The 15,310-nt window shown below is 38.7% G+C and overlaps 1 protein-coding gene across 1 annotated transcript; it reads right to left on the bottom strand.

Annotated features, from left to right (window-relative positions):
- Positions 1 to 829: 829 nt before the first annotated feature.
- Positions 830 to 13,370, bottom strand: cd44b (CD44 molecule (Indian blood group) b). The gene is made up of 8 exons (XM_031728623.2): positions 13,004 to 13,370; positions 6,361 to 6,526; positions 5,804 to 5,946; positions 5,604 to 5,663; positions 3,666 to 3,977; positions 2,887 to 2,949; positions 2,677 to 2,755; positions 830 to 2,546 (listed from the first exon to the last, which is right to left on the bottom strand). Exons 1-8 carry the CDS (start codon positions 13,074 to 13,076, stop codon positions 2,351 to 2,353), a joined length of 1,092 nt encoding a protein of 363 aa, XP_031584483.1. The 5' UTR covers positions 13,077 to 13,370; the 3' UTR covers positions 830 to 2,350.
- Between the last annotated feature and the right edge of the window lie 1,940 nt (positions 13,371 to 15,310).

Below are 15,310 nucleotides of genomic sequence, written 5' to 3' on the forward strand. Positions count from 1 at the left end.
CTTTTTTTGGTACCGGTACTGGTTTTATTTTGTTGTACTTATCCGCAACACCTCAAACGCTGGTCCTATAAAGATGAAAGCCTGAATTTTTCTTTGGCCTGTATCAGTATTCCTAATGGGAAAAGACTTAAAAAATATTTGAGGGCCGGGTAAGTAAAATATGGAAAAAAAAAATATCAAGTTGTTCTGTCTAGTATTTGAACATAAACTAATAAAAGGATTTTAGGTTTGAATAGTATTTTTTTTTTACCCTTTAATAAATGAAATCATTGTTTAAAAACTACATTTAATATTTACTCAGGCTATTTTTGTCTGTTATTAACATTTACTTCATGATCTAAAACATGCAAGTGTGACAAATATGCAAAAAAATAAGAAATCAGGATGGGGCAAATACTTTAAACAACACTGTAAATAATTGCACTTTTTTCTGTGTTCAAACAGATGAACCACCCCTTGCTAACTATTGAAACTAATACTGATTCAAGGACTTCTCCATTATTCATCAGTGTCAGTGAATTAGACAGTGCACTGTGCAATAAATGCATGGGAAAAAAACCCAGTAATACTTCTCTGTTGTCATTGTGACTACACTGCATGCATTTTAATCCAGGAAAGAAGCCTTCTCTGTCTTTCAAAATGGCCGTCTTTTTCTCTTTCTGACTTCTGTGTAAACATGTTCTCTCGTCACAGTCCTGGTACCATGGAAACTTCTCTTCCTGTTATGCAGCGCAGTGTAACCACTTGCATTTCCTCTCTGGCTACACCGATCGATTGCTCCCTTTGTCACTACACAAAAAGCAACAGTAATTACGGAGGGAACACCCAATTCCAGCAAATCTGTTTATGTACACATTTATTTAATTCAAGACTTTACAAATTATTTCAATGACATGCGTTATTCTGTTATAAAGCTGGCAACTCTAATACATTTGCTACTTCTGTTCAAAGCAAATCATTTTAGAGAAAAAAGGAGGAATTCACAAACCTAAATCTGTTTGCAAATCAACAAAAGGTTGGCACACAGGAATTGATCTTGATAGGAAAAAATGTATATTTTAGCTTTGAAGGGGTCAGTAGAAAAAAATGCAGCATTTTGTTTACATGTTTGAGCAACTGGCACATCAGAGCAAGTGTCATCATTACAAACCCCTCTCTTGGGAACACATAGACAGTATTGTTGCAGTCTTTTTCTCTTGAAACAACCTTTCACATACAGTACAAGCATATGTTATTATTGTATGTGCTATTCAGTATCCAATGACAAGCACCTGTCATTCGTGTGGCAAATTTGGCATTGGAAATAGTTACAGTCAAATTGTTTCTTTTGTGCGGTCCTTTAGCCCCAATGAATGTACACACTGTGTATATAGTATGGTTACATCTTTACTATGATTCTTCTTATCCTCAGGATAACATCAAGGTATCCTCATATTTGCAACTCAGTATAAATGTACATTATTTTAACTGACTTCAGTGATGCATAAATTTTTGATGCCTTAAATTAACTTTGACTATTGCAAAATCACAATTGTTTCACAATTTCATCCTCAGTGTTTCTCAAGATACAGCTTCTAATTAAATGACCCTCGGAAACCTCCTTAAAACAGGTACTAAGCCCTTACTATTAAAAAAAATACAAAAAACAAACAAGAAGACACATGGAGCTATTGCTAAGTCATTTTCAATATACATACTTTATATACAGAGATCAAGAAAAAGCTGCATAAATTAAGGTAGTGACATCCCCAGTTTTCTTGAACATGGAAAAGAACATTTCAGTTCTCAGGAAATGTTTGAAATATACACGAGCCATTAACAATAGTGAAAAAAATAAATTAAATACTTGGGGGGACTGGTGGCCTAACATTATTGATGTAAGTTAAAGAAGATAAATCACTTCTCATTGCTGATTCCATCTTTTCCATTTAGGCTGAATTGCAAATTTTGGGATCCACCTTCTCTAAAAGAGATGAACATTATCTAAATTTGTTGTCACTCCTCATGTCCCCTTAAACACTTGCGCCTATGGCTTTATCATCAATAAAACATACAAATGTACAAACGCGAAAACAAACAAAAAATACATTCCCAACCCCTGAGCAACATTCAGTCTGTGCTACCAGACAAACAAAATGTTGCCCATGTTAAAAGACATGCTTCAGACCCACTGAGTACTGAGTCTGAAGCCAAGCCTCAGCTAGACAGTCTCTGTAACACCCTTCAGTGCTTGCCACCAAAAGCAATTTTATCCCCCCCAGAAACTGGAGCCCCCGCCCCACCCATCTACTGTCTTGATCATCTCCTCATTTTGACTCCTCTAACCAACTATCATCTGCACTATCATCCCTCATGCCAGCTGCTCTTTATCTGTCGACTCTCCCAGAGTGATGACAGTGAATTCCTCTGTGTTGCCGTTCTCTTGGACCTTCTCCTTGCTCATGAGGGTCACCATTTCCTGGTTCTGGGAGCCAGATGCCGCTGCTGTTCCATTGCCTTCACCTGTGTCTTTTGTGATTATCAGGGTTTGTGTCTTGCCGCACAAGCTGCAAAAGCACATTTAGATACACATATAATTAATGTTACTTTTTGCAATGCCTCACTGTGTAGCATATAGAGGGGTGTTTTACTAGGTGTTAATTGTCAGTCCTATTATGATGGTAATCCAAGTCATACCTTTTTCTCTTGGCGACAGCTGCACATAGAAGAATAATAATAATGACTGCCACAATCACTAGAAGAATAACAATCCAATCTAGAAGGAGACATAAAAGTTAGGATTAAAAGAAGTAAAAATCAATGTCAGTCCAGAGTGTAAATAGGATTGCATAGTATGACATAACTGCAATGACTCTTTATATGGTATTGGTGAAATAACTTGCTTACTTGAGTCACTGTCGCCCCGTGACTTAGGCTTTTCAGTAGAAACTGCCATGCGACCTTTGCCATCTGATTTCAACAAAACAAGAGATATTCAGTTTATACCATCCTAGATATAAGTCATTTATTGGCATATAGATGTCTCAAAAATAAATATGTCTTAAATATTACCATTCACATTTAATTTCCTTTTCTCTGTGAGTGGACCAGACTGGTGTGCATTACTAGATACTACAAACTGCAAAATATCAATAAAGCTGTTTCCCCCTCTGCATTATCTCTCCCAAAGTGTCACTTATAGCACTGTTATTAGGCCTTTAATTAAACCTTTTTGAGTTAAGGTGTCAGTGCCTTCAGCAAATAAAATTGTACAACTCAAACTAACACAAGGGGGCGTCCTAAGTTCTAAAACTTACTTTAGCCATCCCCAGCAGACCTGTTGCATGAGATGTCATTATGGTACATTATGACAGCATTTTTCTATGTTAAGTTATAAAATTATAAACAATTTGACATTATTGAAATTAAACATTATCATTTTTCATTATTCTATCTTTGGAATATACAAAGATAGAAGAATGTAGAGCAAATAACACATGGCCTGAGTTCAATACAGTGTCTAGGAGAAATAGGCTTTGTATACTATGGCAAAGCATTATACTGTCATTATATTTTATCAGTATAGATGATCAAAATCATGAAGAATACATCTCAATCCTGAACTGAACTGTATTCATATACAAAACTCTTTGTTCTGAGTTTGCATTGCTGTATGTTTTTCTTACATTGTGTTGTGGAAGAATATTCGTCATGACTCTTTGTCTCATCCCCAAGAGGAGTTTGCATTTCCTTAGTTGTTGAAACTGTTGTATAGGGTTCCAACTCATACGACACCCCCCCTGATCCATTGTCGATTTCTGCAGGACTGGAAGTGGACAGGACTGGTAATGTACTCATACTGATGGTCTCAGTCTCTTCAGTAGGCCCTGCATCAGGATCTTCATAGGAATCCTCTGTAATATTAAAATTTTGTAGAGTTGGGTCTGTCTCGTCTTCAAGGGCTTGAGGTGTAGTTGTCTTTTCTTCACCTTTGGTTGCTGTTGGGTTTTCAGGATGGAGGCAGGAATCAGAAAAGAAAGAGTCATGCATGGTTATAACGGTTATAACAAAACATAACTTTTAATTTTTTTCTTCTGGGATCACTTTGATAATATTGAGTATTCATGGACATCAAAAGTAACTTGAACTTTCTAAGTGACTTCGCAAGAAGCAACAAGAATATTAGTTTTGTTTCGAGGATTTCCGTTTTCTTTGCTTACAAGTTTTCAAATAATTATGCAATGCTACAAAATGATCTTTCATGTTAATGACATCCCACATTCACACATGTACCCTGCCTCTCATTCTATAGGAGCTGGGATGGTCTCAAGCTCCTTAGTGCCTTTAACTGGATAAGTGTAAAAATTGGTGAATGAATGGATGCTAATGATATATGCCAAAATATATTGTGACAATTAAAAGCATTCTATTCTATTGTTCTGTTTCACTACATCCCAAAAGTGTTCTATTGGACTGAGATCTGGTGACTGTGGTCTGGTGACTGAGCGCAGTGGCCTCGTTGCCATGCTAAGAAACCAGATTGAGATGATTTATGACATGCTACATTATCCTGCTGGAAACAGGCATCAGAAGATCGCTATACTGTGGTCATAAAAGAATGGACATGGGCAGCAAAAACACTCAGGTAGCCTGTGGAGTTTAACTAATGCTCAGTTGGTACCAAGGGACCCAGAGTGCCAAGAAAATGTCAGGGATGGAACGTGGGGTGTTCTTCTGCTTCTGTAGCCCATCTGTTTCCGGGTTTGATGTGTTGTGCATTCCTTGGTTTTTATGTTGCCTTCCTTGCAGCTCAAAGCAGTTGTTCTCATCTGACCTCTGACACCAACTAGACATTTCTGCCCAGGGAAACTGCCGCTCACTGGATATTTCATCTTTTTCAGATCATTCTCTGTAAACCCTAGAAATAGTTGTGTGGGAAAATCCCAGAAAACCAGCTTGTCTGATACCAGCAACCATTCCACCTTCATTCAATTTGAACTTCTGCAGGTCATCTTGACAACTTCTACCTGTCTAAATCCACTGAGTTGCTGCACTGTGATTACTGATATGGGCAGCCAGGTGAACAGTTGTACCTAATTAAATGGTTGGTGAGTTCATCGTACATTCCAGGTACAGATTATCGTACAAGGCAATAACGATTTAGCCGTCACCATTATATAGCATTACTATTATGACTTTGGTCATTATACACTACATTGCCAAAAGTATTAACTCGTCTACATACGTATGAACTTGAGTGACATCCCACCCTTATTCCATAGCTGTTTTAAATCTCAGTGCTCATTCTGACTTTCAGACTTTGATTCATGCAACCCACCTCCTCCCAATCTCCTCCTCATCCTGGTCACTCAGAACCACACCTCACCAACTCATTTTAATTTTCATCACCACCAGCTTCTACACTCTGAGGGTTCCTCTCCTAATTCCTTTCACCAATGGGATTCTTTTCTGCTGTGATGGATCATCAGAGTCTAATCACCAAGTTGCTTAGTTAAATTCTGTATCGTAAAAAATGTTCACGTTCACAAATAACCTCTCCTTATTAACTATGGATGCCAGATGTATTAAAGCAACGACAGAGGGAATGGGCTTACTTTGCTTACCTGGTGGATTTTGGAGTTTTCTCAAATCAAATTTGTTGGTGCAGTTCTTCTTTGATCCAGCTGACACAAAAGGAAGCAGGAAGAAGACATCACCAAAAAGCCAAGTTCAATTAAATCTAGACTGCAAATTTACAAGACAATTTGTATATTAGCATTTGATTGCAGCTGGGTAACAGCTTTATTCATTTTGTGAAAGTTACCATTTTCATCATAGCAGTAGACATCATATTTCTCATCACGCTGTACTTTTGTATTTATAATTAAACCAATCATGCTCTTTGAACAATTTTCGTGGCTCTTGTGTCTGAGGATGGCGATGCTCATATTGCTGATCCAGCCGTTCCTAAACAGATACAATAATATTGTTAGTAATATTCTTATGTTAAAATGATTGTACATTTGTTAACAGTGGATGCAATCTATCAAATTAAATCATGCTAAAACACATCCCACAACTAATAGAGTTGATGGGAAGGTGGTTTCCTCAACTGGAGGGTAAATGATGGTCAGTCGTGATGACTTTTATATGTGCACATTTTAGCTAAAGGGACACACGCACAAAAACAACACAAGAGGACCCAAAAGCATCACATGATTTAAATTAGGGTCTATATTCCAAAATCAAAACCAAAACTTTAAAAAAAAATCCCCAAAAAGGGGGGATCCGAGAAATAAGAAAATAAATTTCCGTTAAAACAATTTAACTCGTAACCGTGAATACAAATACACATTTTTAGAAGAATGCTTGTTGATGCACCTGCAGGTTTCCATAGATGCATTATAGGCCTCCTGGATTTGTTCTAGGGTTGCAATGGTGCTCTTCTGTTGCTCACACACTTTTTCAGCCATGCTATAGTCCAAAGAGTGACGGTCATTTCCTTCAGCCCGGAAAACTCCAGCAATGCTGCAGCTTCGGACATTCACTGCAGGGAGAAACAGAAAAAAAAATCTGAATCGGTTTTACTGGTTTGATCTCTATTCACTGTATAGGCCACTTGCAGTAACACATGGAGAAGACTTGTTATTTGGGTTAAGGGATTTGGAGAAAATAACAGCAAATCAAACAGAATCGCAATTCAACATGTGGTAATAATAATAATAATAAACTACTAAGACTAATAATACTTACACTACTGAAAATAATGATAATATTTTTGTATACAAACGTATCATGACTCTGGTAGTACACACAATAACAACTATAGATTTTAGCTTAAGAGTTCACACATTGCAATGTATGCTTCCTACCCCTGGAAATTACACAAGACAAAACTAAAAATTAAAGTAACCACTTTGTTAAAATAACACTTTTTTGGCGTAAACATGCTTTATGTCTTTACAATAATTCCACAAAAAGGAAAGTGTCACAGAGTCCCATGCACTGTGTGTTCTGTGTCATGTGAGGTAATTTGTGTAAGTTAATCTTCAGCAAAATGACTTTGTGATGCTGAAAGGCAAGCTAGGGTTAGCAAATGAGCAATGAGCTAACAGAAGTTTGTGTATACATAGCTACTCCTGTCATAGAGCCACAGGTGCACGGTGTACACACACACACACACACACACACACACACACACACACACACACACGCACACACTGTAACCGTTGGTATTGGCAAGAAATCAATTTTAGAATTTAGACACCTGGAGATTTTCCAGAGCACGACTGAGAATGAGGGAGATACTTGCCACTGCATACAAAACTCCTGTGTAAGTTTTGAAAGTTAGCCTGAAAACATTTTTTATCAGAAATTACAATCTCAACATCAAAATAATCATAAACACCATAAGAAACAAAAGCCTGAACTGTTGATTCAGACTGAAAAACAACAACAACAAAACAGATTTGTGCAGCAAGATTCACAAAATGCAAATGCAGTATCTATTTAAATTCGTGTTGTTCATGTACAGAAAAAAAATCTTCTGTTTTCTTCTGTTTGGTGCTTGTTTAAATTTGTTGCCATGGTAGCATGCATGATGCCTTAATCACACATCACACAGGAAAATGACGCACATGATTTATCTTAACTTCCTGCAGTCAAGTGTGAAAGTGTTAAACTGTTGTTCCTTGTTTGGAGCAACAGTATGATCAGTATGGGTCTCTTGGAGGAGAAATATGCAATAACCAAAGTTAGCTGATCAGAAACTTGTTGAAACTGTTCCACAAAACTAAAACTGAGACCACACCTTCCTTGTGAGGTGCAGTAAAAAACCTAAAAATAAACAAACAAAAAAACCCCTTCTCTATAGTGAAAATCAGTAAAATACTCTGGAGACACTCTAAAACACTCTTTGGCAACAATATAACAAAGTACTACTTTAAAAATGTCTTTATACAGCAATACAATTCTCCTGCAATCAATACAACATGAAATAAACCTAGTTGTAGTACAGGGGTGTCCAACTCCAGGCCTCAAGGGCCGGTGTCCTGCAGGTTTTAGATACCACCCTGGCTCAGCACACCTGAATCAAATGATTAGTTCATTCCCAGGCCTCTGGAGAACCTAAAGACATGTTGAGGAGGTAATTTAGCCATTTAAATTACTGTGTTGGATAAAGCACACATCTAAAACCTGCAGGACACCGGCCCTTGAGGCCTGGAGTTGAACACCCCTGCTGTACTATAAAAACATTAGTGAAGTTGTTTATTTAGAGGCAGTAAAGAATAATTGTAAGGATTTCTGAGACTTATATAGCAGTATATAAACAGAAAAAGACATACTTCCAGGAAATATCTAAGGTACATGAATTCTTCAAAATGTATTGGAAAGCATCATGTGAAACCTCATCAACCATAGCTTTATCTTTCATAGTGACGTGAGTGCACAGATTAACAGTATCTCAGACATAATACTTGACGCAGTGCTTAATGTAACAGCTTACCACAATAATCATAAATCAGACTCCTATTCTATTTTATGTTTTATCAGTGAAGCAAAATGTGATGTCTGCATCTGCAAATCATTTGGAGTAAACTGCCCATAAGTAGCCTAATGTCAATACGTTCAATGATTAGAGTACATCTGCAAACATTAACCAGCATTAAACTATAAAGTTGTCTAACTCATAAATCATTTTCATTAAAACAACTTGATTCTAAGCCACGCTTGATAAGAGAACCTGTTAATCATTCAATTTTTCATGTAACCGTACTGTAAAGAGTTACCAAAAAGAAAAATTTTAATTTTGCTTTAGTGTAAACTTCCTTTTCTCCACTCCAAACATTGAGATACACATAAAATTGTTATTTTTAATTTGATAGCATGCTTATCTCCTTGAAATAAAGACAGGAGTCTTATAAAACGCCAGATATGATTAAAAAATAGGTCCACCCACTTTCCACTGGCTGTTATGAGTAAACAGAGCACTAGCAACAGACGGAAGTTGAGATCTCTGCTGTTATAAGCAGTTAGGCAAAAAAAAGGCAGTGCAACTTTTATTGCAGAGCAACTTCTGATCTTTGCCCTCGCTAACTCCCTCGCCACCACCACTTTTTTATCTCTCACTTTCACACATATGCACACACACACCTGAAAGAACTTCAACGTTTGCTGCCACATGGGACCGTGTTTCTCTCTGTGCCCAGAGAGATCAAAGCGAGCACGGCTCTGCGCGATGAAAAAGAGGCTGACATGAATCTTAGGAGCAATCATTAGTGTGCAGAGGGAACAGTCATGGGTGTCTTTATACAGCCCAGAAACCTGTTGTGCCAAGGCACTGACTCTCCCAAAGGCTCTATTGTCACCTAATGGAGTTGAAACCAAGGAGACTGTGTAGTCTGTAGATACAAAGCCTAAGAGAAAGAGAGCTTTAGCACAGGTTCTTGCCAAAACCTCCAGCTGCTGTAGAAGTAATTGACAAGCCTGACTCTCAACTATCACTTTTTTTCCTGCTCTCTCTCATTTTGTCTTGTTTTCTTTCATTACTCTCTGCTTGTCTTTTCTAGGGCAGCAATAAAGTACAATTTGCCCCCTGCGCACAGGTGCGCAAACAGACAAGCGCATCACAGACACACATGCGCAGGAACAGTCACTGATAATTTCTTCTTGGTTTCACATGGCACGCCATGGAAAGCAGGAACACACGCACACGGGTTGTGTTTATTTTTATTCTCTTATCCACATTTTCTGAGGTGCACTTTACTGAAAAGGGAAGCAGCAAAGTCGTGCAGTGGTTAGCGCTGGCACTTCACAGCAAGAACGCTGTGGTTAGCTGGGGGCTTTCTGTGTGGAGTTTACATGTTCTCCCTGCATGCATCTTCTGTGGGTGCTCCGGAGTCCAAATTTATGCACGACAGGTTGATTTGTGATTCGAAATTGGCTGTAGTTTTCCTTCTCACCGAGAGGCCCGTGAAACACTGGTGGTGTGTCCTGAATTTACCTTTCCTCTCACTCTGTGACAGCTAAGATAGGATCACAGTAGGCTGGAGCCTAAGTGAGATAAGTAGTGAAACCTTGCACATAAAGTATGACTCACAACATTTCTAAAAATATTAATTTATACGTGGGAATTCAATGCTTGAACAGAAAATCAGCTGCACGTGTCCCACGACCACATTAACATCCATTTTGTTCATCAGCTATTTGTGAGAGAGGGTCCTTGTGGTCATAGCTCCCACAATGCTCCAGTATCCTGCATTCTCACACTTGAGTAAAGTTGCTCTGTCAGCAGATGCGTCTTTCCCTCCATTCATCACAACAAAGGTCCAATGGGCCAGTGGGACAGGTGAAACACAAGCTCTTGTGAAAATATGCACACAAGAACACAAAAGCAAGGTCACAAGGACTGTTATTATCTGACTTTCACTCTAAACTGTCATTTCCTTTCCCACCTTCAGGCTTCCTGCACCACCCACCTGATTTATTTTCCTTTAAAAACAAAAATACCATATTTATCAGATTTATCAAATCTATCACATGTACTTTCACACCCTTTCACACCCTTTTCCTAAACTTTAAATCTAAATAAAAAACAAATAAATAAAGTTGAATAGTAAAGTTTAAAAAGTGGAAGTACCACACTATCTCTTGCAGAAGTCCTTTTGATTGGCTGACAGAGGTATAAACCATCAAACTGATGCATTTACAAGAGGAAAAATCAATTTTAAACACATTTTCATGAATACCCAGGTTTTTATTTTTCATTCAAGAGTTTTACTTGAGCTTTTTTCAAGAGCTTTCTGTGACTGCTGAAAAAAAACTTGTGTGTCTCACATTATGGGAAGTAAGTGGAAGTCACTTCTTAGCTTACCAACTGTATGAAGTAACAGGGAAATACATTTAGCTTCCTCTAAAAGTCAAGAAAAAGGCTATAACTATCATCAGTTATTCTTTTCGTGTTAATCAAAACAAATGTTAAAAAAATGTAAAAGGAAAATGTGCACAGTTTCCTGTTTCTCCATCTGTTTCCAGCCTTTATTCTAGAGTTGACATAACCAGTGTTAGCCTAGCTTCACTCAGCAAACAAGAATCACATCAGCCTTATTTCCTAATTGTGCAAAGGCATAACTTACTTTATCTCTCAAAATCTCAGATTCAAGTATTATTCACATTTCTATTTCCTGTGTGGTACAAGTTTCAGCTGAACCACAGATTAGCTGGGTACATAGAACTTTTTCTAAGAAAGCATGCTTGTAACAAAGACTTTGATGCATAAAAGAAAGACAAAGAGCAGAGGGCATGTACTAATAGGAAGGTTGAAACATGCAAAACAAAAGAAAAAAAGGTGAGCAACTCTAAAACTTATAACAAACTGTAATGATGCATGGACACGGAAACTCATTCATACCAGAGGTTATATTGGTGAAAGAGACATGTGTCTGGAGGTACTCAGAACCTACAAAAGTATAAGCCCTCTTTGTGAGTGCCTGCACTGGGGCTTTGACCATCCTTCACCTCAAAACCTAACACGAGCACCACAGCAGGGGTTTCTAAACCAAAGAGGCAAATATTCAGCCACAACCCACTTTGGGCCAAGTGCATGTACATTATGGAGACTGCTTCTGCTCTCTAACTCATTGCCTTATTGTTTCATTAGGATCAATTATTTATCTTTACCTATTGATAGATATTTACGAATGATCACATATGAAAGATTTCACAGACTCTCACCACTGGATGAATTATTGAAAAGCAGCAATAGATTTGATTTAATCTAAATATGGGTCTTACTGCATCCCTGGCAAAAGGCCATGCAGTTACATATTAATTTAAACTGATCAAATAAATTACATGAACTACTTGGTAAAAAATTAATATGACAGCCTTTAGGGCATTTGCAGCCATTACTATGGATTATTTATATGGTATATTACTTATAAATCTTCACAGAATCATTTCCTGAAGCCACGCAATAAGTATCTTTAAAACTATCTAGATATCTTGTGGATGTCTGGTTCGGTCACTGGTCCACGAGACCTGCTCTCATTGCTGTGCTTGTGGCAAAACAGACATTGTCTGGATCAGGATGAGCAGTAACCACTGCAGGACACTTAAGTTTCCAGACACCAATTACTCTGACACTCAGACACTGAGATACAGACGCAGACACACATGCACACAACTCACAGCTACACAATCCACAACGAGTCTTGAGGGGCAAACACATGTTGAAGCACTATGGGGGAGCGTGGATCCCCCCCCCCCCTCCTACATGCACTTGATGTCACATACATGAGCGGTTCAGGTAAGTAGTCTGACATTTGCCTTTAAATCCAGGTCAAATTCATGGCTTGGTGCTGATTGTTCTCTGGCGCAGTGCCAAAGGCAGTCTCTATGAACAAACTAACCACCAGCTCCTGAGAGAATAAGCCAGACAAGCCCCAGACCTGTTTGATTCTGTACCAGCTTCACCTCCTGAGATATATCGCTCCAAGCAACAAATCCAATCAAAACCTTAGACAGAAATAGCATGTGTGAAAGAGACAAAGAAAAAGAGACAGACAGAGAGACATTGCCAGGGTGATTACATCCTTTGTGTTAGAGGATGTAGCATTAAGCGTGCCAGCAAAGAAAAAAAATCTCCTTCTGCTTCTACTTTAAAGCTTCTGAAAGCTAAACTGGTCATCCAAAACCCCAATAAGGTTCACTTGCCAGCGTACAAACAGAGAGTGAGCAAGAGCGCCTATCTCCTTTGTGTCTATCAGGAGTCTCGGACTGCCAGACTGTCTGTGCTGGTGTTGCTCACACTCTCTCGCCGGCATCTACACATGCATTCTACAAGCAGCAGAGCAGAGTCTCTTTCTTTTAAGTGGTGTCTTTTTCCACAGAGTAATAACAGTGTCTGGGTAAAATCTTTTCAGAAACTCCTGCTGCCTGAGAGACCGGTACAATTTAGGCAAATAAGAAAAAAAAAATCCCCAAACAAAGGGAAATCCACTGGGAAAAAGGCACATCTCCTCACCTTGAATTTCCGACCTGGAGGAGGCCAGTAATTCCAACATGACCCCCAAGATAAGAGTCCACATCCTGGGCATAGCGATTGCTGATGAGCTGGGTGAGCAGAAGTAAAGGTGTTTAACAGTTCTCCTGTGGTCCTGTCTTCTTTCAGCCAGGAGTGACGGTTGGTGTGTGTTTGTGTGTGTGGGTGTGTGTCAGAGTAAAAGAGAGCAAATGAGTAAGAGAACAGAAAAGAGAGACAGAGAAGAAACCTGGTGCTGTGGAGGAGAGTTGCTGTTAGTGTCTGGTAGCTGGTGGAGCTGACTCTATTTTACCCCAACTTTTCGATTCTCTGCCTAAGAGACCAGTGGCACACCACGTAGAAGAGTGGTTCATTTGAGCACACACCCTTGTGCCTCTCCCACACTTGCCCCACCCCCCTGCTGCCCCACCTCACACAGACTCCCCCCTCTCTTCCTCTCGCTTGCTTCCCGTTTCTACAGTTTGCAATGAATAAGATGAATGTCATCTCTTCTTCTGTCTGGCTGCTTATCCTCACCCTGCTTCCCTACCACTCTGCCGCCTTTTCTCCTAGCACCCCCCAACTTCCCCTTTTCGTGTTCTTGAGAGTTTTAAGAGAGCCCATCTGTTTTCTCTTTAATCCTCACTCTATTGTCATCAGATTTTTTTGCTTTTTTTTTTGTCTTGTGCTCCTTTGCACTTTTTCTGTCTCTATGTCTATTTTTTTTGCCTGCGTGACCAATTATAAGAGGTCACATCAATTTCACAGACACGCCTCATCATCAGCTTCAACTTCTTACCTTTATCTGTGTGTGTGTGTCTGACATCTGCCTTGAACACTGCAAAGATACAGATCCATCAACAGAAATGTGTTTAAGACACAACTTTATTAAAAATCTGTGTACAGAAAGCACCTTGAAACTTTTCATACAATGGTGCCTGTTAATGCAGAACAATGTGTCATGCTATCTCATCAACCAGAGGTTTCACTACCATCATGAGAAACCTGTCTCAATTCTATCTTTAGGTTTAACATTTCACTTCATCAGGATGATGGATAAAGCCATCTCAGGTTACCGGAATCTCCCCAGTGACACATCTTGTGATTTTGCCATGTGATTGCTCAATATCTCAAGTAAACAGTGTGGTGAGAAAGCTCAAGTGACTGTCTGTGTTCCCGGGAGTTCCATATCAACCATAAAGTATGTCTAATGGCTCAGCATGGCCAGCAACTCTGTAGTCATGGGAACAGCATTCAAATAATAAGTGACCTGGCCCTTCAGTTGAACACCGTTATTAGTGCATTACGCTCAAGCTTTTATATCTTACATCTCAGCATTTTTCCACTTATTTAAATCACAATTTGGCTCACTTGACTTGCAGACTCTTTTAGATATGTCTTTCAATGTGAAACTCCTTACATGCTTTAGCGGTCCAACACAGGAAGTGTAAGGTTACCATTGTACCAAGGTTAAGTGTCAACAGCTCTAGTAAGGGTGCAAGTGAGGCAACAGTTGGCACAGCAGCACAGTGTACTGAGTAAAATGCTCACAAATCATTCCAATATGCCTGAAATAAAACTCTACATCTTAACCAGCTCATTATTCTTACCGTTATTGTACAAAACACACAGTCCATTGTAGGCACCTGTGAGTTATTCTTGCATTCTAGAACCATATAAAGTATATCTGCAATACTGACTTGGTGACAGCACTAACGCAAAAGTTGAGAGATTACTAAAACAGTTCCTAGGAGTTGGCTGACATACCAAAACATGCGAGCATCGTGCCTGAGTAGGGGGATCCCCATGTGGAATTGTCCCATAGTTCAAGTTAAGTGAAAAAGGAGACTGAGGTGCAAAAGAAAAGATACACTAAACATCAATAACACAGTCACCCTGTGCTTTTGAACCCATATTTCATGGCAATTCATGTAATAGGTTTTGAAATATCTTTGTAATTGGCAATTAAGCTGAGTGATCAACCAACTGGATGTTGCCATCCCTAGAGTCAAGTGTCTAACATATGCAAAAGCACAGAATACACCAAGGACACACAAATATCTGCTTCAAAGTCTTAATTATTATCTCTAAACGACATCTCGTGATTTGTATTCAGTGATTTGTATAGGTATAATCTCATGATTTGTATATGATTAGCATGTAAGAGTATGTATGTAATTGGACTTATTTTTGAGCAATGCTAATGCTACATCTGATGGAGACTAAAAGCTGAGAACTGAGCCCATCATTGAATATATATATATAAATTAAATTATAAGTTTTTGCTGTTTATCTATGCAAAAAAAAAAA

Source organism: Oreochromis aureus, linkage group 7, assembly GCF_013358895.1.
Source record: "Oreochromis aureus strain Israel breed Guangdong linkage group 7, ZZ_aureus, whole genome shotgun sequence".
NCBI lineage: Eukaryota > Metazoa > Chordata > Actinopteri > Cichliformes > Cichlidae > Oreochromis > Oreochromis aureus.